The 18,567-nt window shown below is 38.3% G+C and overlaps 1 protein-coding gene across 2 annotated transcripts in view; it reads left to right on the top strand.

Moving 5' to 3' along the window:
* Positions 1-18,567, top strand: part of LOC133538622 (zinc finger protein basonuclin-2-like) — a 236,708-nt gene that overhangs the window by 101,883 nt on the left and 116,258 nt on the right. For both annotated transcript variants that reach the window (XM_061880270.1, XM_061880271.1), the window contains exon 3: positions 10,616-10,718. In XM_061880270.1, the coding sequence (XP_061736254.1) occupies positions 10,616-10,718 (103 nt within the window). The remainder of the gene's footprint in view (positions 1-10,615; positions 10,719-18,567) is intronic.

Raw genomic sequence — 18,567 nt, 5'->3', positions numbered from 1 at the left:
AAGTGAATGCAATGCATACTTGGTCAACAGCCATACAGGTCACACTGAGGGTGGCCGTATAAACAACTTTAACACTGTTCCAAATATGTGCCACACTGTGAACACACACCAAACAAGAATGACAAACACATTTCGGGTGAACATGCGTACCGTAACACAACAGGACAAATACCCAGAACCCCTTGCAGCACTAACTCTTTCGGTACACTACAATACACGCTACCAGCTAAAAGGTTAATTTGTTCAACCTTGGCCCGCAGCTTTGTTCAGTTTTACATTTTGGCCCAGTCTGTATTTGAGAATGAGACCCCAGCTCTAGAGCCAGATGTGGCTCCTTTGATGATAAATCTGAGCTGACGTTGCTTAACACGATAAGTAATGAATACTTCTGCTGGTAATCACCGTGTCAAAAATAACGTTCAAAATATTAAACATTCTCATGCATTTTCATCCATCCATCCGGTTTCTACCGCACCTGTTCAGGAAGTCACATAAATGGTAAGAAGTATTTTATTTATTTGTGGTTAGCCTCAGAATAACAATGTCATTAAAAAGAAGAAGGGACTTTTTATACTTTGAAAATGTTGGTCTTTCTTAAAAAATGCACGTATATATAGTTGTATTCCGTGTTAAAAATAAATAAAATGTTATGGCTTTCATGGAAATACTCATTCAGCCGAAAAGGTTCCCGACCCCTGGACTAGAAAGAAAAAAAAAGGCGAGGGCAGTGAGAGCGATTCAGATGTTATCAGACACATTTACTAGGATAATTCTGGAAAATCCTTTATCAGCTTATTGTGTTACTAGTGTTTTAGTGAGATTATATGGTACCTGAAAGCCGGAGGGGTGTGGCCACAGGTGTGGTGACCGCCAGTGTCTCCGGTGGGAGGAGGTAAGAGAGTCCGCAAGCTCCACTCATGTCTACGGTAAGAGCCGAATTATTACCACAATTTTCTTACAGAAACCTGCCGGTTGACATGTGGTAGGGAACCATGTTCGCTTGACTGCTCTGTTCCAAAGTAAAGTTTAAATTTCGGGAATGTAAACTAGGAAACACCGGCTGTATTTGTGTTGCTAAAGGCGGCTGCAATACACCGCTTCCCACCTACATCTTTCTTCTTTGACGTCTCCATTATTAATGGAACAAATTGCAAAAGATTCAGCAAAACAGATGTCCAGAATACTGTGTAATTATGCGATCAAAGTAGACTACTTATAGCTTGGATCGGGCTGGGAAAAAAATGTCCGCTACAATCCGAGACGTCATGCGCACGCGTCATCATACCGCGACGTTCTCAACAAGATACTCTTCGCGAAATTTAAAGTAGGTATGGTGTTCTTGGGATGCAACTCAGTATTCTTCTTCCTCCAAACACCACCAGTTGAGTTTATACCAAAAAGTTCTATTTTGGTTTCATCTGACCACATGACATTCTCCCAATCCTCTGCTGTATCATCCATGTATCCATTTTGGTATCAACTCAACTGGTGGTGTTTGGAGGAAGAAGAATACTGAGTTGCATCTCAAGAACACCATACCTACTGTGAAGCATGGGGGTGGAAACATCATGCTTTGGGGCTGTTTTTCTGCTAAGGGGACAGGACGATTGATCCGTGTTAAGGAAAGAATGAATGGGGCCATGTATCCTGAGATTTGGAGCCAAAACCTCCTTCCATCAGTGAGAGCTTTGAATGCTTGACCAAATACTTATTTTCCACCATCATTTACAAATAAATTCCTACAATGTGAATTCCTGGATTTTTTCCACATTCTGTCTCTCCCAGTTGAAGTGTACCTATGATGAAAATGACAGACCTTTGTCATCATTTGAAGTGGGAGAACTTGCACAATCGCTGGCTGACTAAACACATATTTGCCCCACTGTGTGTTCACTATTTTATTTAAGGACTTAATTGCAAAAATAAATTCATGTTTAATATACCCTAAGATAAAGCCAATAATGCCATTTTTTAGAAAAGTACCGGTACCAAAATATTGGTATCGTTACAACACTAGTATGGATTAAGTTATATATTTTTTTATAAAGAATAGTCAAGCAACCCATACTGTTGTGTATAAGAGTCCTGAAAAGACCCAAAACCGCCTCCTGTCCTGTTGTGCCGGTTGCGAGCCAGCGAGGAAACCCTGGCGGGACGCTAACACGGCGACTAACTGGCCGTTCCTGGCCTGGCCTCGGATAACACAACCTCCCTGCTTCCTCTCGCAGCCTGATGTGACAAATATGTGCGAGAGGGGGAGAGGTGGGACGCGGGCCCGGCGCTCGGCCCTGAACCCGGGCCGGGCCGTGGGTTTAGAAGCCGAGCCAAGCGCGATGGAAGGCCCAAGGCGGTCGCACGGAGACCCGTGAGGAGCCGTGTTTACGCTCTCAGTCTCCCTCCTCTCCTCCGTTAAAGCAAACACAGATGTTCCTGACACATGTGCAGGCTGGCTTCCTTATTAAGCGGCTTGTAATCAATTTCTTTCTTTGCTGGTGAAGCCTTTAACGTGGTCCTGGTGCAGACTGGAAGGATGCAAGATGGAATGGAAAAGAAGGCCGCCTCTTTTCCTTCTTCTGTCTGCTCTCTTGCTGCTTTAATGCTCCTTGACGCTGCAGATATGAGAGGAGATGCTAGCTCGGCGTAGTAAGTCGGTGATTAGAGGGGCGTCTTGTCACAGCGCAGATAGTGCCACGCTCTAATTGCCGTATTAGACGGCCCTTAACTATCTTGTCAGCTGTCAACACGGCGGAGGTGCGCTTGATATTTCCATTTGTTTGCCCGCGTCTGCCGTGGCTTTTGTGCCCGCCTAATTAGCGAGAGGCATCAACCCGCTAACTGCACACCTTTTTTTTGGGCAAGAGGGATTTTTACGGTTTTAAACTTTTCCAACTAAACCTGGCATAGTGCCCTCGGGATCAATACCAGGACCAAAATGGTTCAATCTCCATGCAAAACGACAATTGTAAAGTTACCAAGGACTTACATTTAGTTCTTTTTGCAGACACGACAGAATTATGTTCAGGAGAGACCACACAGAACCTAATACAAATAATAACAGAAGAAATGTACAAATTAAAGCCATGGTTTGACAAAAACAGACTGGCGGGCCGGGCGTTTCCCACCTAGGCCTTTGGTGATGTCCGACTTCAATGACTACCTCTCCAAATACCATCATTTATGTCACCACATCACCATTGCTGGAGAAATACTATACAAAAACATATTTACGCACTACTGGGCATCGAAACACATCAACAGTACACAAAATGGGTTATTGAAATGGTTTGACAAAAAACAGACGTTCCTTGAATCTCAGTAAAACAGACTGCCGGGCTGGGCGTTTCCCACCTAGGCCTTTGGTGATGTCCGACTTCAATGACTACCTCTCCAAATACCATTATTTATGTCCCAACATCACCATTGCTGGATAAATACTATACAGAAACACATTGGTGTACCCCGACTTCCGCCAGATTGCAGCTGAGATAGGCTCCAGCACCTCCGCGATCCCAAACGGGACAAGCGGTAGGAAATGGATGGATGGATGGATATTTACACACTACTGTGCATCAAACACATCAACAGTGTACAAAAGGGGTTATTGGAAGGGTTTGACAAAAACAGACGTTGCTTGAATCTCAGTAAAACTCAGTGGCGTTTCCCACCTAGGCCTTCTGTGATGTCCCTCTCAAAATACCATCTTTTATGTCACCATGTCTACCATGAATTGATTAACGTGGGCCCCGACTTAAACAAGTTGAAAAACTTATTGGGGTGTTACCATTTATTGGTCAATTGTACGGAATATGTACTGTACTGTGCAATCTACTAATAAAAGTTTCAATCAATCAATCAAACCACATGACCATTGCTTGATAAATACTATACAGGAACACATTTACACACTACTGTGCATCGAAACACATCAACAGTATATAAAATGGGTTATTGAAATGGTTTGACAAAAACAGATGTTCCTTGAATCTCAGTAAAACTCAGTGGCGGGCCGGGTGTTTCCCACCTAGGCCTTTGGTGATGTCCGACTTCAATGACTACCTCTCCAAATACCATTTTTTATGTCACCACATCACCATTGCTGGATAAACACTACACAGAAACATTTACGCACTACTGAGCATTGAGCCATATCAACAGTGTACAAAACGGGTTATTTTTTGGCGCATTTAAAATTCATTAAAAGTGCATCAGCAATTAAAACATATCTTATGTGGTACTGTCAAAATTAAACCTGCAAAAAAAAACATTAAAGGTGAAAAAATAAAGAATTACAATATCTAAACTCACAATTTGTAGCAAGCATTGTGGAACACTTCCTCCTTCCTGCTAAATTGCAACTTGTGAATGGATACTCCTTTGGAATGACAAGTGTCTAATCACAGTCTCGTTAACGTCAGGCTACGGTCAACAACGTGTCATCTGATTGGCTATCGCAACTGTCTATCAACTGTATGTGTTCTCAAATTCATCCGCTAACAGTCCCAACGTAAGGCCAGCTCCAAGGCTTTACTGATCTGATATGCCAACCTTTTTTCAGTGATGTACCCCCTGAGAACATTTGTTTTTAATTCAAGTACCCCCTAATCAGATCAAAGCATTTTTGCTTGAAAAAAAAAATAAAGTAGTAAAAATACAGCACTATGTCATCAGTTTTGGATTTATTAAATTGTACTGAATGTGAGTGTGAATGTTGTCTGTCTATCTGTGTTGGCCCTGCGATGAGGTGGCAACTTGTCCAGGGTGTACCCTGCCTTCCGCCCGATTGTAGCTGAGATAGGCGCCAGCGCCCCACGCCACCCCAAAAGGGAATAAGCGGTAGAAAATGGATGGATGGATGGATGAATTGTACAACAGTGCAAAATATTGCTCATTTGTGGTGGTCTTTCTTGAAATATTTAGAAAAAGATATAAAAATAACTAAAAACTTGTTGAAAAATAAACAAGTGATTCAATTATAAAAAAGATTTCTCCACATAGAAGTAATCATCAACTTAAAGTGTCCTCTTTGGGGATTGTAATAGAGATCCATCTGGATTCATGAACTTAATTCGAAACATTTCTTCACAAAAAAAGAAATCTTTAACATCAATATTTATGGAACATGTCCACAAAAAAAGCAAACACTGAAAATTCCATTGTTGCATTTCTTTTCACATATTTTGTTGAAGTATTATTCAATAAGTATATTTATAAAGGATCTTTGAATTGTTGCTATTTTTAGAATATTTTAAAAAAATCTCAGGTACCCCTTGGCAGACCTTCAAGTACCCCCATTTGAGAACCACTGTGATATGCTATGGCAATTATCTATCAACTGTATGTGGCTGTTCACTGACAGTACACGGACGCCCGCATTGTTGATTCTGAAGGCCCCCGGGCAGATTTGGTACAGCATGGCAACATAAAATAGCTTAATTCTGATTGGATTACAAACTCTAAGCAAAAAACAATAGCTCTGGAAGGAGCGTAATCTGACATGAAGATAATATGAATACAACATGACTATAACATGAATTTTGCCCTCTTTTTGTGCACGATCCCTTCCATCCTTATCCTTTCCATCCTTATCCTTTCCATCCTTAGTAACTGAGCTACTGTGTGGAACAATTTCCCTTGTGGATCAATAAAGTTTGTTTAAAGTCCTACTGAAAGCCACTACTAGCGACCACGCAGTCTGATAGTTTATATATCAATGATGAAATATTAATATTGCAACACATGACAATACGGCCGCTTTAGTTTACTAAATTGCAATTTTAAATTTCCCGCAGAGTTTCTTGTTGAAAACGTCGCGGAATGATGACGCGTGTTTGTGACGTTTCGTGTTGGAGCGGACATATTAGCTCAGCACCACACACGGCTAAAAGTCGTCTCTTTTCATCACATAATTACACAGTAATTTGAACATCTGTGTTGCTGAATCTTTTGCAATTTGTTCAATTAATAATGGAGACGTCAAAGAAGAATGCTGTTGGTGGAAAGTGGTGGATTGCAGCTGCCTTTAGCAACCGAGACACAGCCGGTGTTTGTTTGTTGTGAAGCTTTAACACAGAGGGGTCAAGCGAACATGTTTCTCTATGTCAACCAGCAAGTTTTTGGATGGGAAAATTGTGATGTTAAGTCGGCTCTTACCGGAGACTTCAGTGGATTAAGAGACCTCATCCTGCAACTCAAAAAGGCAGCTTTGATCTTGGCTCCTCCATTGGCTTCTATGAGAGACACTGGCGTTCACCGCAGCCCTCCGACTTTCAGGTATGACTTTATAATCTCACTAAAACACTATTAAAACAATAAGCAGATAAGGGATCTTCCAGAATTATCCTAGTAAATGTGTCTAATTACATCTGAAACGGTCCCACTGCCGCCGCCTGGAGCAATCGCCTTTACTTTTTTTTTGTTGCGCTTCACTCTAACTTTCCTCATCCACGAATCTTTCATCCTCGCTCAAATTAAAGGGGAATTTGTCGCTTTCTTGGTCCAAATAGCTCTTGCTGCTGGAGGCTCACATTATAAACAATGTTCAGATGTGAGGAGCTCCACAACCTGTGACGTCACGCGCACATTGTCTGCTACTTCCGGTACAGGCAAGGCTTTTTTTATTAGCGACCAAAAGTTGCGAACTTTATGGTGGATGTTCTCTACTAAATCCTTTCAGCAAAAATATGGCAATATGGGGAAATGATGAAGTATGACACATAGAATGGAGCTGCTATCCCCGTTTAAATAAGAACATCTCATTCCAGTAGGCCTTTAAATCTAAGTCTAATAACAGCGGATGTGGTCGCGAGTTTGTGAAGGCCTTTGAGATATTTCTGATTGACGAATACATTTTGATTGATTGAGGAAGTGGACAGAACCAAGATGTATCAACAACATTTACAGTAGATCTGAGCAAGAACAGAAAACGCAGAACGTCTTACTGGCTTCATTGAAAAGCATAATTGCTATCCAAATCTACACAGTTTTTGTGAAGTGTCTGCTAAACTGACGTTTGAGTGTGTGAATTTACGTCAACAGTCCCGCTCACTTTCCAAATGTCAAGTGCGGACTTATCCGACCCCGGAGAGCCCGGTCGAATAATGTGCCTCCTGACTGCGTGTCACAAAGAGGCCGCACGCTTGCAAGAGGTGTAATTCCAGGTTTAATCCGGGATTAGCTGCTGTTCACTTTGACACCCTTGCTGTAGTAATCTGGTTTACCACCTGAGAGCAGGTGGATGTGAAGGTACTGAAGCAGATTAGGACTGATCCGCATATTATATGTGGCAAACTGTAGAAGACGTCTTGTTATTGAAGAAGAATGTTAAAGGCCTACTGATATTTAAACGGGGATAGCAGCTCCATTCTATGTCTCATACTTCATCATTTGGCCATATTGCCATATTTTTGCTGAAAGGATTTAGTAGAGAACATCGACGATAAAGTTCGCAACTTTTGGTCGCTAATAAAACAGCCTTGCCTGTACCGGAAGTAGCAGACGATGTGCGCGTGACGTCACGGGTTGTGGAGCTCCTCACATCTGAACATTGTTTACAATCATGGCCACCAACAGCTAGAGCGATTCAGACCGAGAAAGCGATGATTTCCCCATTAATTTGAGGGAGGATGAAAGATTCGTGGATGAGGAAATTCAGAGTGGAGACATAGAAAAAAATAAATAGATAAAATAAAAATGGCGAGGGCAGTGAAAGCGATTTAGATGTTTTTAGACACATTTACTAGGATAATTCTTGGAAATCCCTCATCTGCTATTGTGTTGCTAGTGTTTTAGTGAGTTAAATAGTACCTTAAAGTCGGAAGGGTGTTAATTTGAGTGTCAATGAAAGATTCGTGGATGAAAAAAGTTGGAGTGAAGCACTAAAAAAAGGCGACGGCCGTGGGAGCAATTTAGATGTTTTTAGACACATTTACTAGGGTAATTCTGGAAAATCCCTTATCGGCTTATTGTGTTAATAGTGTTTTAGTGAGATTATAAAGTCATACCTGAAAGTCGGAGGGCTGCGGTGCCTCAGAGAGAAGCCAATGGAGGAGCCAAGATCACAGCTGCCTTTTTGACAGCTGCTGCAGGAGGACGCTAACACCGCACACGTCTCCGGTAAGAGCCGACTTAATATCGCAATTTTCTCATCCAAAAACTTGCTGATTGACATGTGGTGGAAAAACATGTTTGCTAAAGCTTCACAACAAACAAAGAAACACAGGCTATGTTTCGGTTGCTAAAGGCAGCCGCAATACACCGCTTCCCACCTACATCTTTCTTCTTTGACGTCTCCATTATCAATTGAACAAATTGCAAAAGATTCAGCAACACAGATGTCCAAATACTGTGTAATTATGCGATGAAAAGAGACGACTTTTAGCCGTAACTGGTGCTGGGTTAATATGTCCGCTACAAGCAATAACGTCACAAACACGCGTCATCATACGGGTCATGATTCTGCGACGTTTTCAACAAGAAACTCCGGGGGAAATTTAAAATTGCAATTTAGTAAACTAAAGCAGGCGTATTGTCATGTGTTGCAATGTTAATATTTCATCATTGATATATAAACTATCAGACTGTGTGGTCGCTAGTAGTGACTTTCAGTAGGACTTTAAGTGAACGGTCTGACACCAGGGTGAAGTCATGGTCACGATGTAGATGTCGATCCCAAAGTCGAGACTAAAGTCTACCTGCGACGGCTCATTGATCGCGTCGGACATTGTGAAATCCAGATTGTGCGGACGTGGACTCTGACCTGACACCCTTGAAGTCGCAGGATTGTCGCACCGCTGAAATGGGAGACTGTAAATTCATAAAGGTTGTGATAAGCTTGGTTGAGGTGTTGCGTGTCTGTTGAGAGTGATTCTCACTCACTAGTGCTCCATCTAGTGGTACGCCAAAGAATCACTTGATTAAATTACAGGGTTTTATTTTCCTATATTCAAACACAGCGTTATTGTCCAAACTGTGTGTAATATTACAGTCGCAAAAATGATTAAGTATACTTATTAAAACCTCTCCCTTGTTTGAATGAATATTCAGGCCTACTATGCTACTGTATTTCAATGTTGGTAATTATGCTGTCATTGGAATGCCATTTTTTTCTGAGGTGGTACTTGGTGGAAAAAGCTTCAACCATTGTGTTAAGACTAAAATGTTGCTTTAACAGATGGTTAAATCGTGTTTCTTTTTTAGTTTATTTTTCTGGTAACATTTAGAATTCCCTGGGAATGTGTGAATGTTGTCTGTCTATCTGTGTCGGCCCTGCGATGAGGTGGCGACTTGTCCAGGGTGTACCCCGCCTTCCGCCCGATTGAAGCTGAGATAGGCGCCAGCACCCCCCGCGACCCCGTAAGGGACAAGCGGTAGAAAATGGATGGATGGATGGATGGTAAACTATGAGCATTATCTACATAATGGTGGGAAACCCGTGGAACCTTCCACTCAATTAAAAACAATGTTAACGGATGATTGAATTTGTTTTATATTTTCCTGGTAAATTCTAAGATTTCCTGGTTTATACATATACATATGTATAAATATACACTACATATATATACTCATATATATATATACATATATATATATATACATATATATACACATATACATATTCACATGTATATAAAGTTAAAGTTAAAGTACCAATGGTTGTCACACACATACTAAATGCGGCAAAATTATTCTCTGCATTTGACCCATCACCCTTGATCACCCCTTGGGATGTGAGGGGAGCAGTGGGCAGCAGCAGTACCGCGCCCGGGAATCATTTATGGTGATTTAACCCCCAATTCAGACCCTCAATGCTGAGTGCTATATATATATATATATATATATATATATATATATATATATGTATATATATATACATACACACACACATACACATGCAGTATACATACATATACACATACATACACACACATATATATATTTATATACACAAATATACACAAATATATTTATATATACATATAAATATAATTTCCTCCATGATGTTGACATGTTTGCTAGGTACATAGTTATGTTCAATAATAGTTCTTTACAGTACTTCAAAAAAGTCATAAAAACGAAAGTGAGGATGTGAATTATTAAGACAAATGTTTGTCATTTGTCTTCCCTGGTTTAACTCCTCTTTTCACTCCGCCGTCGTGTCGGGAGGCAAATTTACAGCCTGCAGCTGCTGTCGATACAGATGTTTTCATTTGCGTGTACCATCAAACGTTTTCTTCTGGCTCTCTGCAATTTTTTGGTGTGTTTGTTTTCCCCCACTTGTAGCATGACCTCCACTAGAGCACCAACGGGTGCGAGTGCGACGCTCTGTGCCGCACACCTGACCTCTCATGACTGAGAGGCTTTCAGCACAAGTGCAACCTCCGTCAAAACATTTGGATGTTTTTTTTTTTTGTTTTTTTAACTCCCAGGCGCTTCACTTTGAGACGTTTACAACAGCTAACTGGAAGGCAGGAGAGCTTGTGTGATTTGTGCTGGACATTTGTTTCAATCTGACAGATTTATGCAAGACGTGAACCTCTAATTTGCTCCACTGCCAGACTTTTGACTTTCTCTTTGTAAATAACGCGTTAAAAAAAACATGTCTTTTGTGTTCCTGCAGGCCATTCGCTGCACGTTGGTCAACTGCACGTGCGAGTGTTTCCAGCCCGGCAAGATTCACCTGCGCACATGTGACCACTGCAAACACGGCTGGGTGGCTCACGGTAAGGAACTCTTGCTTCCATTCTTGTCAGACCCATTTTTTGTATGTTTGATAGATTTTCAAAGTCACTATAAAGCCGTCCTTCTCAACGTGTGAACATGCTTCTTCAGGATCATGCTTCAAAAAAGCTGGGCACTAGAAAATCTGCTCATTTTAGCCAATAATCCTGACTTCCTCATTTTGACCCAAAAAATAAAAAATAGCACAAATTGTTTCATTCATCGGTTGAAGTGTTTTATATATAGTGCTCCTGAGGTAATGTGCTGATCAATTTACATGTATAATTATTTATTGACTTTCAGTATCAAATGGTTTAAGTCTGTCAAAAATGTTTTATAGTATAAGGCACATGTCCACAAACTTTTTGACCCGGGGGCCGTATTGGGTTAATTTGGCCAAAGGCCGGGCTATCCATCCATATACATATATATACATATATATATATATATATATACATATATATATATATATATATATATATATATATATATATATACATATATATATATATATATATATATATATATATATATATATATGTATATACACACACACACGTATGCATATGTATATACATGTATTTATACATATTTATACATATATATATATCATAATTATACATATTCGGACAGATATACATATATAAATACATACATATATACATGTGTGTGTATGTATAAATACACACACATATACATACATACATACATATACATACATACATACACACACACACACACACAAATATATATATATATATATATATATACATATTTACACACACACACGTATATATGTACGTATATATATGTATATACATGTATTTATACATATTTATACATATATATATATATATACAGTATATATATACACACATACATATTTATACATATATACGTATTTATACATATATAAATACATACATATATACACATACATATGTGTGTATGTATATATATATATATATACACACATACATACACACACACACAAATATATATATATATATATATATATATATATATATATATATATATATATATATATATATATACATACACACACATACTTTTATCCATGACGCTAAATATGTACAGAATAAACTTCATTCTGTACATGTTTAATAGTTTGATAATAATACTTTGCTCATTTTCATTGGCGGACGAAAATGAGTAAATGATTTTGATATTATCCATTTTGTCTTCTGATGGATTAAAAATGACCACCAATGACTGCATTTTAAAAGCATCAGAGTCAGCCCCTCCTATTTGACTGATTATCACATCATTTCTTCAGAAAGTATAAATAATGACAACTACTATTAACCTCAACATGTAAGTGTAAAAAAACTAACAAAAAAAACATTATACTTTGTACATTTTCAGAATGTGGTCGGTCTACTTTTAAACAAAGAACACCATTTGAAGTTGTCTTTATTTTGACGTTATCCCACAATTTTACCACTTGCCAATCCATTTTCCTCAATGAGGTCTGCTGTAGTGTTTACAAGATTTGCTGATGTCGGCCCGATTGACAGTTTTGTTGGACGTTTTTTACCATCCATTTTTGCTTAATTTAGAAGAGTCATAAACATGTAAAAACCAAGTTAGGCGCTGTTCATAATCCAACGTGCCTTTTTAACTATGCTTCCAAAAGTGAAATAAAGATGCTTTGTGCCACATGAACCACCTTTGAACACATTGTTTACACAAGCGTAAGAAGAAGTGAACCGCTCATGTAAAAACAAACACTTTGATAACACGCGGCGACAGGGGCGTCGCCAGGAATTCCGGGGCCCCTGGAAAAAATACAATAAAATGACATTGGGTTGAGTTGTATGTACTTCATCCCTGTCCTACTTTTATATATGGTTGGGACAAACGGTAGGAAATGGATGGATGGATGGATTACTCTAATGCAGGGGTCACCAACCTTTTAGAAACCAAGAGCTACTTCTTGGGTACTGATTAATGCCAAGGGCTACCAGTTTGATACACACTTCAATAAATTGCCAGAAATGGCCAATTTGCTCAATTTACCTTTAATAAATAAATCTATTTCTATAAAAAAAATGGGTATTTCTGTCTGTCATTCCGTCGTACATTTTTTTTCCCTTTTACGGAAGGTTTTTTGTAGAGAATAAATGATGAAAAAAACACTTAATTGAACGGTTTAAAAGAGGAGAAAACACAAAAAAAATTAAAATTAAATGTTGAAAAATAGTTTATCTTCAATTTCGACTCTTTAAAACTCAAAATTCAACCGAAAAAAAGAAGACAAAAACTGGCTTATTTGAATATTTTTGAAAAAAAATTAAAAAATAATTTATGGAACATCATTAGTAATTTTTCCTGATTAAGTTAATTTTAGAATTTTTAAGACATGTTTTAAATAAGTTAAAATCCAATCTGCACTTTGTTAGAATATATAACAAATTGGACCAAGCTATATTTCTAACAAAGACAAATCATATTTTTTTTTAGATTTTCTAGAACAAAAATAAATAAATAAATAAAGACTTTCAATAAAGATTTAAATTTGGTTCTACGCATTTTCTAGATTTGCCAGAATATTTTTTGGGGAATTTTAATCATAATAAGTTTGAAGAAATATTTCACAAATATTCTTTGTCAAAAAAAAACTGAATTAAATTAAAATGTATTTATTATTCTTTACAATAAAAAATAAATAAAATACTTGAACATTGATTTAAATTTTCAGGAAAGAAGAGGAAGGAATTTAAAAGGTAAAAAGGTATATGTGTTTAAAAATCCTAAAATCATTTTTAAAGTTGTATTTTTTCCCTAAAAGTGTCTTTCTGAAAGTTATAACAAGCAAAGTAAAAAAATTAATGAATTTATTTAAACAAGTGAAGACCAAGTCTTTAAAATATTTTCTTGGGTTTTCAAATTCTATTTCAGTTTTGTCCTCTTAGAATTAAAAATGTAGAGCAAAGCGAGACCAGCTTGCTAGTAAATAAATAAAGTTTAAAAAATAGAGGCAGCTCACTGGTAAGTGCTGCTATTTGAGCTATTTTTAGAACAGGCCAGCGGGCGACTCATCTGGTCCTTACGGGCGACCTGGTGTTGGTGAGCCCTGGTCTAATGTGTGTCGGAAAAAAGCCAAAGAAAAAGCAGTTAACCCTTTGAATTTGTGTAGAAATGAGCTCCTGATGTCATGTGTGGCGGCAGCAGGATTCTGATGTGTGCGGCGTGTTTTCCATAACAGTAAACCCAGCAAAGATGACTGAGGGTCACGGTGAAAAGCCAGAGACCACACCTTAGGAGCTCTTCACGCAGGTGTGATAAAAACACACGCCCAGAAAGTACAAAGAGAAAAAGGAGGGGCGGGGAAAAAAAGAAAAGAAAAGGAAGGATAAGAGAAAACACCTGTTTGGCTCAGCCGAGCGGACCCTGGGCCCTTGGGTGAATCAACACTGGACTCCGGTGAATATTTCTCCCTGTGAAGTGTCTGTCAGGCGTCGTCTCCTGACTTCTCATTTTATGTCGGCATTGGCAGACACTTTGACAAGCACTTCTTCATATTTTTGTTTTATTTTTATTGCCCTCGTGTCTGCCGGGCTGACGCTGCGTTTGGCAGCTCCAGAAGCGTTAAGGAAGGAAGGAAGGAAGGAAGGAAGGAAGGATAGCAGGATCAGAGACAAACCCGACCAGGTGTCCCTTAGACGGGTGTGGGACAAGAGGAGAGAGATGAAGAAAGAGGATAGTGGACCAGGACAACAAAGGAGGGATTGTTGTCCTTTTCCCTGATGAGCGCCTATCAGGCAACAAGCACCTTAAATATGTTCCTATTTCTACTTTGCAAAGTAAAAAGTAAAGCAAAGCAAAAACAACAACAGGTGACAGCGGTTCTTAACCTTTTTTCATTGACGAAACCCTGTGAACATTTTTTTTTTAATTCAAGTACCCCCTAATCACAGCAAAGCATTTTTGGTTGAAAAAAAGAGATAAAGAAGTAAAATACAGCACTATGTCATCAGTTTCTGATTTATTAAATTGTATAACTGTGCAAAATATTGCTCATTTGTAGTGGTCTTTCTTGAACTATTTGGAAAAAAAGATATAAAAATAACTAAAAACTTGTGTAAAAATAAAGAAGTGATTGAATGGTAAATGCAGATTTCTCCACATAGAAGTAATCATCAACTTAAAGTGCCCTCTTTGGCATCTGGATTCATGAACTTGATTCTAAACATTTCTTCACCAAAAAAGAAATCTTTAACATCAATATTTATGGAACATGACCACAAAAAATCTAGCTGTCAACACTGAATATTGCATTGTTGTATTTTTTTCACAGTTTATGAACTTGCATTTATATTTTGTTGAAGTATTATTCAATAAATTTATTTATAAAGGATTTTTGAATTGTTGCTATTTTTAGAACATTTAAAAAAAAAATCTCACGTACCCCTTGGCATACCTTCAAGTACCCCATTTGAGAACCACTAGTGTAAGACAAACTGTTGTGATTGATTGAACGCCCTAAGACCGGGGCCGGCTACCCAAAATGTTGAAAGAGCCACATTGGACCAAAAATGCGAAAAAACTAATCCGTCTGGAGTAGCAAAACAATTCAAAGCCGTCTATAAGTGTTATAATGAAGTCAACACATGACATCATTGCCTATATTAGCTATAATAGCCTACTATCAAAATGACTGTCGCAGGCCGAAGCAAATCTTCGTTAACAGAAATGTTGAAATTTACCATAATATTTATTCTACACACTTTTACAACTTCAGAAACCATTAGTAATTAAGAGGCTACTCAGAAAGTGAGATAACTCCTGGATAAGACTGACCAAAGGTATAAATGTGTGTGTTCAAGTTAAGGCTGTCTTCTTTCAATAGATTTAATACAATCTTTGACAATCCAGGTCATGTTTGCTGTGGTCTGGAACAAGATGGCACACCAACTGAAATGCAGCCAATATTACATACAAATATGTCATGACAGATGCAAAACTAAATCATGTACAAAGAGGATAAAAGTAAAAGATATTAAATGAGCTGAAATATAGCTACAAATGAGGCACAATGATGCAATATGTACATACCGCTAGCCTAAATAGCATGTTAGCATTGATTAGCTTGCACTGACCAAACATGTCTGGTTAGCACTCCAAAAAGTCAAAAACGTCAACAAAGTGCACCTTTGTGCATTCACGCACAGCATAAAACCTTTGGTGGACAAAATGTGACAAAGGCGTGGAAGCTGTTACATGTAAACAAACTGTCCACACTATGGTGAGTTCAAGAACCACCAAAATTAGTAGGACAAAACGATGTTCAGCAAAAACTCTCAGCAGTAAAGCATACACACAAACATATTAAACACTGGGCTTTTTATAACAATTGGGAAGGTCTGTGTCATATTTTGAAAAAAATACTAAAACAAAAAAATGTTTTCCCCCGTCTTTTTCCATTTTCAATCCTTTTTTAAAAAATGCTCCAGGGAGCCACTAGGGCGGCGCTAAAGACCCACAGGTTGTTGACCCCCGGCATTAATCAACCTCTTAAGGCCGATATCAATCCCAAGTTACTGCTTGATTCAAATGTTTAAAGTTCCCATCCTTTCCACGGCTGGATCTAATTCCCAAATTTAAAGTGTTTTTTTTTTGTTATCCAAGAAGCATTTGTGTTTGAATTTTCTGGTTGCTGATAAAATAAAGTGAAAAATGTTGATGTTTATTATTTTAAAAAAAAAGGCACGTTTCCCTAAAACGTTTTATATATACTTCACTAAGCCAGAGAAACAATTTGTTTCCGCTTAACAATAAAAGCACTTATAAAAGCCTTCAAATCAATCACTCATTCATTTTCCCAGCGATTCTCAAACTGAGGGCTCCATATAGTGGGATGCAAGAGAATCACTTCAATATTTCAACACAACTGTTCGAAGTGTGTGTAATGTTGGCTAACTTACACCATTCATGCTGAAAGGTACATACAGCTTTTGGAACAACATATGCTGCCATCTTTTTCATGGACGCCCCTGCTTATTTCAGCAAGCCAATGCCAAGCCACATTCTGCACGTGTCACAACAGCGTGGCTTCATAGTAAAAGTGCGGGTACTGTAGTCCAGACCATTTACACAACGTGCCAACTTCACCGCTTTTGGGTTTTGTAAGATTTCGATTTCAAGGACTTGCGTTCATTACAAGTCTGATGATACGGACACACAAAAAAGACAAGTAGTGAAAGTCAATCGCGGAGGGGCCAAACATTTGGTAAAGGGTCCACTTCAGCTTCCTCCCACCTCCAAAGACATGCACCTGGGGATAGGCCCCTCCCACCTCCAAAGACATGCACCTGGGGATAGGCCCCTCCCACCTCCAAAGACATGCACCTGGGGATAGGTTGATTGGCAACACTAAATGGTCCCTAGTGTGTGAATGTTGTCTGTCTATCTGTGTTGGCCCTGTGATGAGGTGGCGACTTGTCCAGGGTAAGGTTGTATGGTATACTAGTATTAGTATAGTACCACGATACTAATGAATCATTTTCGGTACTATACCGCCTCTGAAGCAAGCGTCAAAGTCACGTCATGACGTTGCTGGTTTACGAGCAGAGGAGCATGTTCGGCAGCGCACAATCACAGAGTACTTACAAACAGACAGTGTGTAGACAGAAAAGGGAGAACAAACAAATGTTGACTTAAAAACTGACGATAAAGGTGAAGGTATAACACTAAAACGCCTTTAGGAAGAGGTGCTTTAAGTCATGGCTAGCTAGCTAGCGGTTAACGTAGTGTTTAAGCTACTTCTAAATCACTAATCGTTGTCTCCAAGGCGACAAATAAAGTACGTTACTTACAAGTATCATCCCTGCAGGACGAGGAATAGCTAAACATGCTTCACTACACACAGTTAGTCACCCTCAAAATATAAACAAACGCCATTGGTGGATCTACAACTGACATCCACTGTAATGATACCAAGTACAGGCAGGTATCTACTCGACACTACTACGATTATGTCGATATGTTTTCTTATCACAACATCTGTGGTTTTTTGGTTTTTTTAATGTATATTATGTCTAGAAACTCAGGAAATATGTCCCTGGACACATGAGGACTTTGAAAATGACCAATGTATGATCATGTAATAACTTGGTATCGAAATGATACCCAAATGTGTGGTATCATCCAAAACTAAAGTATCAAACAACAGAAGAATAAGTGATTATTACATTTTAACAGAAGTGTAGATAGAACATGTTGAAAGAGAAAGTAAGCAGATATTAACAGTAAATGAACAAGTACATAAATAATACATTTTTTACAGTTTGTCCTTTATGTTGACAAAATAGAATGATAAAATACAATATATTATCAATCAATCAATCAATCAATGTTTATTTATATAGCCCTAAATTACAAATGTCTCAAAGGACTGTACAAACCACTACGACTACGACATCTTCGGAAGAACCCACAAAAGGGCAAGGAAAATTCTCACCCGGTGTATAAACTCAAATTTGATTTTGCTATTATTTGTTTATCTTGATAGATTGCAAATTAACATCAAAGAGTTGACTGATGAACATTATCACAAAAAGGCCTACTGAAATTTGATTTTTTTATTTAAACGGGAATAGCAGGTCCATTCTATATTACTGCATACGTCAGCAGACTAATTAGGAGCCTTTGTTTGTTTACTTATTACTAAAAGACAAGTTGTCTCGAATGTTCACTATTTTATTTAAGGACTTAACTGCAATAAGAAACATGTTTAATGAACCCTTAGTTTTTTTTGTTAAAATAACGCCAATTATGCAATTTTTTAGGGTCCCCTTTATTTAGAAATGTACCAAAATAATTTTAGTA

The sequence above is a fragment of the Nerophis ophidion genome, linkage group LG20 (assembly GCF_033978795.1).
Source record: "Nerophis ophidion isolate RoL-2023_Sa linkage group LG20, RoL_Noph_v1.0, whole genome shotgun sequence".
Taxonomy (NCBI): Eukaryota; Metazoa; Chordata; class Actinopteri; order Syngnathiformes; family Syngnathidae; genus Nerophis; species Nerophis ophidion.
Note: the sequence above shows the minus strand (reverse complement) of the source record. Positions and strands in the feature narration are given on the sequence as shown.